Raw genomic sequence first — 12,924 nt, 5'->3', positions numbered from 1 at the left:
TATATATATATATAACGGAGGATGCGCTACTTAGGACATGTAATTATATTTGGAGGTAGGTTGGTAGAGAACCTGATAGATCGGGTATTTGCGTGCCACACGCTTGGTATTGCTGGCGCACAAAAATATAACTTATAAAAAGGAAACAAAGAAGCATTAAATAATTTTAAATTTTATAAAGAAAAGTAGGGATCGATGTGTAAGTAACCTAGCTAGCTATAGTAATGTAGAAAGTTTTAATGCTACAGAAAGTATTGAAACATGTGACGGATTTATTATAATATATATATTTTGATATCGATGTTTGTTTAAATTAAATTTATATTTAGAAATGTAAATAACGTATACTGTTAAATATGTATTGCGAAACTCCCGTCTATTCTCTAAAGCTGTAGAAGATTCTTGAGTGTAAGAATCAATAATATATATGTGTATGTATACGCCACTGTAGCTTTGTATTGTTACGTAATCTGAATTTTCGAGAAACTCTCCACACGCCTATAAATATAACCAACGAGACGCGCCTAAAAATAGTATCTATTATTGGTTTGCTATAGTTGGTGTGCTATAAACTTTAGAAGCTATAACTGTGATTGTTATAACGCTAATTAATCGGGAACTTAAGATATTTGATCAGGAACGTTTATAAATTTCGAATATTACAAATCATTTAACTTCAGTGGATTCACATCGGACATTAGTACTTTTACGAAAACATTACATACCGTCATCGGTGGAAACTCGACCTGTAATTGGCATGTGATCAGCGAGAACAACAGGGCTAGTTAGCTCCCTGTTAAGTGAATTATACTTACGTTAACTTGAAATTAATTCGCTCATCGTCTACCCTCGATAAGATATCAAATAAGTTCCAGACTAGTAAGAAGACTTTATATTGCTTGTAAGTCTGTGAAACTTTTGTACATAAATAATTGTTCGTAATAACTGTTATTGTAAATTGTGTTGTTGTTTGTATATTAAAACATATTTGTATTAAGAAAGAAAACTGTGTGTATCAATCTTGTTGGTAAATATCATAAATTGGAGACATATCGGCATTTATTTAACTACTGAATTTATATTATCATTTAGCTAGATTTCAGACCATTCGAGATTGTAATACGTAACACGCTCCATACATACATACAAACTGACAATCATATAGTTTCATATATCTTGATATTATTTTTTAGTCATTTAAAATTCCTTTTTTTTAAGTACGACCGACTCATAATGTCAAATCCCAACATAGATAAGGACGTAACAAATAAGTAATTGCTTACCTGATGTGTCCCAGACTGTGAAATGTATTATATAATCTCCAACCTCGTAATTTGTGGTGTAGCGTTCGAATCCAGTTGGAGTATACAACTGAAACGAGACACACAATGGCAATCATACTTTGATACCGACAGACATCATGATACTGACAGTTCAGGAATAAATATTCTAATATGTAAAGCGATGGTGTTACATTGACAGGTAGCCATTTTAAGCACAAAGACATATATTGCTACAAACAACACACACATATATACACTTTACTAGCAATACTTAATAGTATATATTTAATTAACAATGGTGTGTTGAGATGTTTAAGAAGTAACAGTTTATTTGTGTTGTGATTATTATCAAACAAGCGACTAAATTTGTCTCAGAAACAGATTGTTATCTAATGTTTGCACCAGCTAATATATCATTAGTATTATCTGTCAACCTGTTTGGCCGAAAGGATAGTAAAACATTAATAGGCCAGATTAATAACTAGAACACTTGTTTCAACATTTAAAAATAGGCTCATACATGAAATGATCTTATGTGTATTTAAGCCAAATCTTATATAATTCACGCTGTTTTATAGTGCTACATTTTCTGTATCGAGATGATAAATTACAGGAAAGATCTGACTCAGAGCAAAGTAGCAGTTTGCTGTTAAACCTTCGTTATCTGTTCTCTATATATATAGAAATTAATATTCAGTTCTCTAATCAGTTTTTCACTAATCCAAAATAATATGTAAAGTATTTTTGGTTGTTTGTTACTCACCACACTGATCCTTTATTTGTAAAGGATTCGAAGAATATGTAGCAGTGATGTAAGTAATTTATTCCTCCGAATTATTCACCAGACTAGCTGTTTAAGACACTATATATATAAAGCCCAATCTATCATCCAATTCACCACTTACCACTGACTTAGATACGATTCTTTATTATTTTTTTATTTTATTTGGCTTTGTCCAGGACTACTGATGAGGGGTGGAATTTCCCGAAACCGGGTTAGGCAAGTGATAAGTAGTGAATTGAGTGGTAGCTAAGGCTTCATATTTATGTTTTTAATTTAGAATAATGTTTACTGGAGTTAAAAAAATCTTCTGTTAAGCAGCATGTTTCGTTTATGCATTTCACTATTCCACGTTTCTTTTTAACGCACTGTATTTGAATAAACAGTTGCAACGTAAGAGGTTCCTTTTTGGAACAATAATCTATATCGTACAGTAAAGTCATAAGACGCTGTTTACTTGAACAACCGCCTCCATCTTATGATAAACGTTTCCATCATATGGCGCTACGTATCTGAGGAAATATTTTCGGCGTATAATAAACGTTTCTTTTATAAGGCGTTAGTTATCCGAACAGCCATCTCCTATGTGTGGCGTTGCGCCTGCAATAAACATTCTTGTTCAACATCTATCTTCATTACTCACGCTCAAAGACTTCTGGATGTCGACATATATTGCTTGAAGATCAATAATATATATATATATATATATTTATCAATACTCTAGTTTCTTGACTTCGTTTTATTTGGAAATACATCCTGCGGTTGATGAAGGAACTCATATAAAATAAATAATAATAATTGTATTTCATCGACTCTAACTGAATAAACTTTAAATTTTGGAGTATAAATTTCGACTGTTACATAAAGTTTACCGTGTTGTTGTTTTAACACAAACCTCCATAATGCTATACACACACTGTCTACAGCAGGGAATCGACCACGGATATTAAAGTGAACTCTCAGCTCATCTACCGAGGGGGGGGGGGGACAAGTTTGTTGTGAAAGGAAGGTGAAAGTACGTGTTTCGTATAAATGGATTAATAAGTATACAGAGGTAGTTTAACTTGTTACAATGAAGGGGGCTTAATGTGTGGAGGTGTGGGAGCTGGCAGGTGAAAAGAATTTATGCAATACATCAAGGCAGACACGACTGCATGCAACTCGGTACGGTGTCTAATGCATGTTCCTAACTGTTTACGTCACGGATGTTCCTAATTATTTACGTTATGGGATCACAATCTTCCCGGATAAAAACCTGTATATTCTATATTTACTTTCAAGATTAATGTCCAAGATAAACGAGTTAAGAAAGGGAAGAATTTCAGGAATTATTTTAAAAGCCCAAGTTTTCAAAAGATTTTATTTTATATAAAAAAAAGTAATTTATTGTGAGAGCTTAAACAATTAATGCATAGGTGATTTATAAATTTGACTTACAAATTTTTTGTTGTTGTTGTTGGAAAGTATTTCAGTAAAACGTTGCTGAAGTTCTGTAGTGGAAAATATGTCAGGTTTCGTTAGATTTACCCTCAATAAATAAAATTGTATATATCCTCGAAATAGTTAAGATGTTGTATTTCTTTTAAAGATAGAACATGTTAGATCTCATCGAAATAAATATCTGGTGACATAAACAACACCGATCCACTCAGGAACGTGATCTTCTACGATATATCTTAGAACCAATCCAATTAAATTCTACAGTAAGAATTCTATTAACGCCTTGTTGGAATCAAAGATGATTCGTTCACCATTACACGGGAAGTCAATTCGATTTCATGAGGAATCCGCAAGCCTCAAAACACAGCCCTACAGGTCACTTTCACACGTGTTAAAAAAAACTGGGAATTACTGTTGGATTATCTGGACCCACAATCCCGAGGAATACTTCTCATAATATCGTTTCAATGATTGACCAACACAATTTATTATTCCATTTCCTGCAGACCGCACTGATAATGGCCTCGAGGTCTTTCTCTATTATCAGAATTCAGTTAGCAGTAGCTTAATAAAGTACGGACATTAGTGTCCACTTCACATATTGGGCTCCCGTTTCCAACCATTTTTTGTTCAACGACTCTATTCTTCAGATTGATGTAAGCGCTTCAAGAGGGAGAGATATATATTAACTTTTCTTATTATTCAATAGTAGAAATACACATTTTTCATAAAATGTAGCTATAATAAAACGAGTATATATACATACATATCGTGTATGAATTTATACTGTCTGTAAATTCATAAAACATTTTAAGGAAATAAAAGGCCCAGCATGGCCAGGTGGTTAGGGCGCTCGACTCGCAATCTGCGGGTTCGAATCCCTGTCACACCAAACAAGCTCGCCCTTTCAGCCGTGGGGGCGTTATAATGTGACGGTCAATCCCACTATTCGTTGGTAAAAGAGTAGCCCAAGAGTTGGCGGTGGGTGGTGATGACTAGCTGCCTTCTCTCTAGTCTTACACTACTAAATTAGGGACGGCTAGCGCAGATAGTCCTTGTGTAGCTTTGCGCGAAATCCATAACAAACACACAATAGCCAAGAAACAAAATTAAAAAAAGACAATTGCTTTACACAGAAATTACGGCATCTTAATATAAAATCAACAACATTATATGGCTATTTAAAAAAAATTATATTTAGTCATTTCGAAATGACTTACTGTCAGAAAACTGAAAATATTCACATAAGTAACAAATATGCTATTAGTGATTATAGAAATTACAAAAAGTTATATGTTTATTTATAAGAAATACACGACGATGGTGATTTCAAAACATAATAGATATCAAGATGTTGAAAAAAATTAGGTATAACGACTCCTGTTTCCGTTTCATAGGTACCGATATCTCCGTACAGAGCGCACAATACTGTTCATTATCTTTTCTTCATTGTGTTATACTTTTATAGAAGTTGTAACAACGGTTTCTTGTAGTGCGTTTCGGTTGAAGATATACATTAGGAAGCGAACATGCACCATTTAGAGGCTTTTCCTCTAATTTTTCCTTCTTCTTAGAATGTGCTACTTCATGTTTTAAACCTAGAAAGTTTCATGTTTTGTGGAAGTCCAAGCGATTTAATGATGATTCATATCAAAACAAGAAAAGGTTGGTTTTCAAATACAGTTACATCATTGAAATTTAAAAGGAAGTGGAGAACATTTTGTCTATTGATTTGCAACAAAACTTGTTATTTTGCTGTAAGTTACACGAAAAAAGTTTGCCTTCCCAGATAACCATGGGTAGAACTGGAAATAAAAATAAATATATGAGCTGTGAATAAAGTCACAGTAAAGTTAGCAAAGAAGCATGAAAATATATTTTATAATGAACAGCACAGTTGGTAAAGAAGTACAGAAAGTAGCTTTATAATGAATATAGAATAAGAGCAAAGCTGTTAAAGAAGTACAGAAAGATGTTATATAGTGAATAGGATCAGAGCACAGTTCATAAAGATATCCGGGAAGAAGTATTATAGTTAATCAAATCACAGGAAAGTTAGTAAAAAAGCGTGAAAAGATACTTTATAGTGAATAGGATCAGAGCACAGTTGGTAAAGAAGTCAAGAAAGATGTTATATAGTGAATAGGATCAGAGCACAGTTCATAAAGATGTCCGGGAAGAAGTATTATAGTTAATAAAATCACAAGAAAGTTAGTAAAAAAGCGTGAAAAGATACTTTATAGTGAATAGAATCAGAGCACAGTTGGTAAAGAAGTCCAGAAAGATGTTATATAGTGAATAGGATCAGAGCACAGTTCATAAAGAAGTCAGGGAAGAAGTATTATAGTTAATAAAATCACAAGAAAGTCAGTAAAAAAGCATGAAAAGATATTTTATAGTGAATAGGATCACTTCACAGTTGATAAAGAAGTCCGGGAAGAAGTTTTATAGTGAATAGGATAAAAGCAAAACTGGTAAAGAAGTCCGGAAAGAAGTTAGTGAACGAGATCAGAGGAAAGTTCGTAAAGAAGCTTTAATGTTAGCGTGGAAACTTCTTAAACAGTAATTCTGGAGAAAGTTATAACGACAAAATTATATTTAAGTCAAAAATTAAGTTGTCCTTTCAACAACCAGTTAAACAGCCTTTTCATGAACGTTACATTGTGTTTTTCCAACACACGTTCGTCAATTATTCTTATATTTAAGTACACGTAGCTAATATTTTTACCTATCTCTAGTATACACTTCCTTCGTGTTAATTAAAATATTTGAATATAGGCTTTTCAACCATCTATTTTATGAAATCGTCTTACCTCTAGGAAGTTATCTCTAGTAAACCGGTGGATTAGAGCAGTTTTTCCACAGCGACTATCCCCAACTAAAACGATCTTACAGCTGAATTCTTCCATCTGCCTTACAAAGGAGTTTCTGACTATGTGGACGGTTGCACCTAATGAAGATGTATTAATAACAGAGTGATTATGCTAAACAAGTATCTTAGTTAAATATAAAAAAAACGTCTTTTATAAAGCTCATACAAATGAGAACACTATATCTGAGAAGGGTGGTTTGTGTTAGTTTTACAAAGTCGGAAATGTGATGTTTCGAGAGATGCATCGCATTTCCGGCTCTGTGAATCTGCCCTCACACTGTCGGTGCACGATATGTTATTGACATGATTTTGTGTTTGGATATTCGCGCAAGCTAGCTTTCCCAAATTTTGAACTCATGGGCTAGAGGGTAGCCTTGGGTTACTCTAATCGAATAGTGGAATTTGTCGTCAATTTTGTAACGCACCCAAGGTCTCAAGAGTGCAGAATACGATTTTTAAATTTTGTGGCAACGGAAGGCGAACCTTGGACCGTCATACCCAAAAACAGACGCGCTGACTATTAGCCTTCCCTAACCGCTAATACTCTCGGTATTCATAGTGATAACAAAGGAAGTATAGCACTTAAAACGTATTGATAAAAACTACATTATTGTTTATAGGCTATTACTGATAGTTTAAAAAATGAATATACTTATCTATTTTTAAAGTTAATATTCATACATAATTTTACTGGCGTCTCACGGTGAGTCAGCGGTAAGTTTATGGACTTACAACGCAAATATACGGTATTTGATTCCCTGCGGTAGACACAGCAGATAGCCCATGTGGCCTTGCGCTAAAACAAACCGTAAAGAGCAGCATTTCAAAGTTGATTAAAACATAAAGCAAGAATGACTCAGATTCTTATGGAATAATTACATCAAATACGGTGTTGTATATATATATATATAGATAATTTGTTGAATATAAACACTTGATTTTTAAACAGTGAGGGGAAAAAAAAGAGTCGTGAAAACAAATATATAACCGCTCATCGTTTCCTCTTTGCAATATATAATATTACAGCTTAACTGGTTCCAGACTCAAAAGGCGTCTCAGTACCAGAAAATTTTAAATTCTTATCGTTGTACCACGTTCAAGTAATTTGAGGTGCAATTTGCTGAAACAAAAAACAAAATATATCTTTGGAGTTCAAAGTCTGCGTTTCCATTACCATATTATGTCGTTCTTTCCTACTTTATTCTTTTTCTAAACAGTCATTAACGATATTCAAGTTGTGATAACCAAATAAACAGGGATGTTGTAGTTGTGTGCGAGGAATCACCTACAAAAATGAGCTTTAGCTTTTAGAAAATTGGCAAGCAGTAATCGCGGGTCATCGACTGGAAAACGTGTCAGACAGTCGGAAATCTTGTTGCTCACATATTAGGACTGGTGGGTGTACCCATATAAAATTACCTTGTTGTGATCATGGATTTCCGCAATGATGGTAAACACATAAAACTTTCTTGCCACTCAGAAAATGGCAGATATAACAATATTCAGATGTGAGAGGGCTGATACTAATACGACACGACTTGAGGACAACTCTCCTATGTAAAAAGTGCTGGAGGGAGGGTCTTCATAAATTAAACATTCTTTATCATTATGAAACTTGAAAACTGATCAGATTTTGTTTACCCGATTAAGAAGCGCAGTCAGATAGAAAGGGTATGGACATTTTATTTGTTTATTATTTTAATACATAGATTTACACTTTGGTTACACAAGTTCGTTGTACGTTCACTTACAACACAGGTTATTTCTAATTGAATTACATACGCCAATCTGGATATTTTTATAACTTTAAATTTACGATAACGATGTAAACGACGAAACACAAAGTGTCCATTTTGTGCTTGTGTGAGCTTGCTGTTAAAAAATTGTGTTTTAGTACGTTTAATTAGAAATTATACATTATGTTTCCAAAACCACATATAGCCCACTCTTGAAAATGAAAAAAGAAAATTATTAAGTTTTCCATTCATTTCTTTCTCTCTCTGTTTGCGGCTCAGTCGTCCTCCTATTTGCTGTTGGTAAAAGAGTAGCCCAATAGTTGGCTGTGGGTGGTGATGTCTAGTTGCCTTCTCTCTAGTCTTTCATTGCTAAATTAGGCGCGTAATTCAAACCAAACCACTATTTGATTAGGAATGTTATAATAAATATATCCGTCTGTCTTGTTGTATAACAGCAATACTTCCATATTTGGAGATTTAATAACACTGTCTTTGATGGGGTCGATTACTCATCTAACTTTCTCTATGTGCTATGTACGCCTACATAGCACATGGGGTGATTTAATAACACTGTCTTTGATGGGGTCGATTATTCATCTAACTTTCTTTATGTGCTATGTACGCCTACATAGCACATGAGGTGATTTAATAACACTGTCTTTGATGGGGTCGATTACTCATCTAACTTTCTTTATGTGCTATGTACGCCTACATAGCACATGAGGTGATTTAATAACAGAAGCTTCAGTAAAATGTGTGTGAAACTAGTGAAACGAAAAGCATCCATTATTTTATTATTATAAACAACAGTAGTGGTGAATTAAACATATGTACGATCGACAACTTTTTAAACAGTACAACTAAAGGTAAGAATACGTTTACAAATAATAACACAGGATAAAATTAATTTGTTACAAATCGATAAAGCTTTTGCTACAACCACCTTCGCAGACTTTGAAAACGAGGCTCGTGCCTGAGAATGATCAGAGAGAAAAATATTGATTACAAGTCGGTATGACATTCCCTGTATATAAGCCATAAAGTTACTATATATTTAGTTGTCATCCTTAATCCCGACATTCAGCTTTCCAACGATATTTTTAAGCGAACACGTGTTTCTGCATCATCTTATTCTCACTCACATTATATATAGTTTTAAAAAAGTATGGAGTTAAGATCAATATCTTCGGACAGATTAAACTAAACATTACAAAAAACTAGGATTTTAACACGGAGTTTGACCTCCTCAAATTTATCTACATCAAGCCAGTCTCATGTACCGAATTTAACAGAAAATGAAAGGTTATTGACTTATTACGGCACTCTACCATTAAAAGCATTTGATAATGTGATACATTATAAATTATCTGTCCCCCCTCTGTATATACGTATGACTGTAATGAATGTCAAAACATAGGCAAAATTATTAGTCCTGGGTGAAAATCTAGTTCTATTCTTTCAATTATTAAAATAAAGATTTTCCTCCTGTCACTCATATACAGGATGGGGCATGGCGAAGACCCCAGTAAAGTTTTTAATAACGTTATATTTCATGTGGGGGTATTTACACGGTCAAGTGTGAATCTCTGAACATTTGTAAGGCTACATTGATTTAATGATCATACAAATACGGCTTTCTCATAAACAAAGGTTTTGTAGTTCCACTTGTAGTTTCGTTTTTCATTTTTGGAGAGGAGGGTAGGCTATGATTCACCCTGTATATTACTCGTATCTTGTCAGATTTTTTCCTTGTCTTATATGAGCTCAGTATATAAAGTGGGAAATTAGAACAATAAGTATAATGTAAAATTGCACTGAGATAAGGGATATAGAGCAGAATTTTGGAATTAGCTAATTCGTATTGTACACAGGCGCTTCGATGAAGTAAGCTCATTGCTGTAGCTGTTCACGTTATAGTTTGTATATATAGATTTTAGTATTTTCACAAGTAAATCACATTTTATACAATATCCAGTCGCATAAAGATTAAGTTTAACAAGGTTAACAAGAGGAATTGCTCAGTTTTAGGTATTTGTTTTCCTACTTTGTATTCATCTTTCAACGTGAGCATCTTCATAAACCAACTTCTGTACTCACTATCACGTTGTTTACCATAATATGAGGTGCGATAAATATATATATATAAAGTTACTGTTTTAAGAGGGCACTGGCTATCTTTTTACAAAAGCTAATGTTTCTGTTAAAGCGTGAAGATCCGCTTTTTGTCATATTTCATAATATCCAAACCCTTTATTTGCATACTTTAATTACCGAAAAATGTTAAAAGTTCAAGGTATCTGTGTAAAGAACTAATTAAAATAAAAACGATCGACGTGTTGAAATTGGGTATTTAAAAACGATAATCATTTAACTTTTATTAACTAGTAAACAAATCTACATCGATTTTATGCACACCTTATATTTCAACCAATGAAATTGGGTATTTAAAAACGATAATCATTTAACTTTTATTAACTAGTAAACAAATCTACATCGATTTTATGCACACCTTATATTTCAACCAATGAAATTGGACTTTGCCTAATAGAGACAAGTACATGAAAAGATATTACAACTTGGATTATACAATGAAACTGAGACAATTTTAAAGTTATGAAACCAATATTGTTTTGTCAGATTGCTAACTAAATGTTTATGAGGCTCATACTGAATTAATATTAGCAAGACACCACTGAGTCATGATGATGGAATACAGATGTGTCGTATGCCATGTGAAGTGTAATCTTAAATGAAGGTGCACATCAAGAACAGGTAATGGCGAACTAAGCAAATGCCTTCGAAAAGAAAGGAAAACTTCTATCAAATATGGTATCATTTGTAACAAGTGCCATCAAGAGGACTGTTGTTCCAAACTCCGCGCTTTTGATGATATCAACTAGATGACGGAGAAACCGAAAGAAGAGAAATGATCCAAGCTACGATCCTCCTCCACATTTCACATCCTACATCAAATCAAGCTGTGCAAGCTTTAAGCATTTAAGTGTGAACATTAGACCAACGGAAAAAGTCATGTCAAGTGTTCCTAAAATGTATTCAGCTGACTGTTGGAACCACTTGAAACACTAAACCAAGTATTTGTTATACACGGTATTGTTATTCCGAATGGAGTTCTATGATGTTAATGCAGTTTATACCCGACTGCTACGTGATAGATGTAAATATAATGTAATAGATGTGATTGATCTTTTTGAGACCAGTGCAGTAATAAAAGGATAAGTCTCACAAGCCAACTGTTAACGTGAATCAACTGTCGATATCTTATCTGAATAGCCTGTCTGTGTAAGATCTGTCGATATCTTATCTGAATAGCCTGTCTGTGTAAGATCTGTCGATATCTTATCTGAATAGCCTGTCTGTGTAAGATCTGTCGATATCTTATCTGAATAGCCTGTCTGTGTAAGATCTGTCGATATCTTATCTGAATAGCCTGTCTGTGTAAGATCTGTCGATATCTTATCTGAATAGCCTGTCTGTGTAAGATCTGTCGATATCGTATCTGAATAGCCTGTCTGTGTAAGATCTGTCGATATCTTATCTGAATAGCCTGTCTGTGTAAGATCTGTCGATATCTTATCTGAATAGCCTGTCTGTGTAAGATCTGTCGATATCTTATCTGAATAGCCTGTCTGTGTAAGATCTGTGTAAATATGTTTGGTGAAACTTTTCGATAGATTTCATACTGAGTAATTCAACATAATTCTGTCTACAATTGTGCTTGGACACATCAGACGCCACGTTTTGAATTCTAACCATACCCATTCTTTTCTGTGTGACGTTTTGGCAGAAGGTGATAACGATATTGAAACCATAGTTCTACATAGCAAATATCCATTCTGGAGGCGAAGTGATAGTAGGCAAAAACAGCAGACACTTGTCAAACGAATGGTATCGACCCCTGGGTCATAGCTGTTTAGTGGGGAAATAATAATGCAGCATTTACTTATAGTTCGAAATTTTGTTGAAAAGATCTGTACTTGGATACAACCGCACAACGTGAGTGTAATTGATAGAGGATCTAGAGGTACACTGAATATTTTTCATGTACTGGGTGTGAAAAACTCAAATACTATTCTTTCTGCAAAAGGATGCAACCAGCGTCCTACAGAAGAATCCTTTCAAGGCTTGTCACAATAGTGACATTATAGATAAAATGAGAAGTAGAAAAGTAAACAATATGCTCAAGATAAGAAAATAAACACGAAACAACTGAATCTAACTTGCACTATATTTATACTAGCATCCACCACCTTCTATATTTGTACTAGCATCCACCACCTTCTATGTTTATACTAACATCCACCTTCTATGTTTATACTAACACCCTGTTAGTATAAACATAGAAGGTGGTGGATGTTAGTATAAATATAGAAGGTGGTGGGTGTTAGTATAAACATAGAAGGTGGATGTTAGTATAAACATAGAAGGTGGTGGATGCTAGTACAAATATAGAAGTTGGTGGATGTTAGTATAAATATAGAAGGTGGTTCCACCACCTTCTATATTTATACTAACATCCATCACCTTCTATATTTGTACTAGCATCCACCACCTTCTATGTTTATACTAACATCCACCACATTCTATATTTATACTAACATCCACCAACTTCTATATTTGTACTAGCATCCACCACCTTCTATGTTTATACTAACATCCACCACATTCTATATTTATACTAACATCCACCAACTTCTATATTTGTACTAGCATCCACCACCTTCTATGTTTATACTAACAGCCACCTTCTATGTTTATACTAACATCCACCAACTTCTATATTTGTACTAGCAT

General features: G+C 33.8%; 1 protein-coding gene across 2 annotated transcripts in view; it reads right to left on the bottom strand.

Moving 5' to 3' along the window:
- Positions 1-12,924, bottom strand: part of LOC106464634 (rho-related GTP-binding protein RhoE-like) — a 56,663-nt gene that overhangs the window by 21,088 nt on the left and 22,651 nt on the right. For both annotated transcript variants that reach the window (XM_022392378.1, XM_022392379.1), the window contains exons 2-3: positions 6,318-6,454; positions 1,284-1,371 (exon numbers count right to left, since the gene is read on the bottom strand). In XM_022392378.1, coding sequence (XP_022248086.1) covers positions 1,284-1,371; positions 6,318-6,413 — 184 coding nt within the window. In that variant the 5' untranslated portion in view covers positions 6,414-6,454. The remainder of the gene's footprint in view (positions 1-1,283; positions 1,372-6,317; positions 6,455-12,924) is intronic.

This window comes from Limulus polyphemus, unplaced genomic scaffold (genome assembly GCF_000517525.1).
Source record: "Limulus polyphemus unplaced genomic scaffold, Limulus_polyphemus-2.1.2 Scaffold1705, whole genome shotgun sequence".
NCBI classification, from domain to species: domain Eukaryota; kingdom Metazoa; phylum Arthropoda; class Merostomata; order Xiphosura; family Limulidae; genus Limulus; species Limulus polyphemus.
Note: the sequence above shows the minus strand (reverse complement) of the source record. Positions and strands in the feature narration are given on the sequence as shown.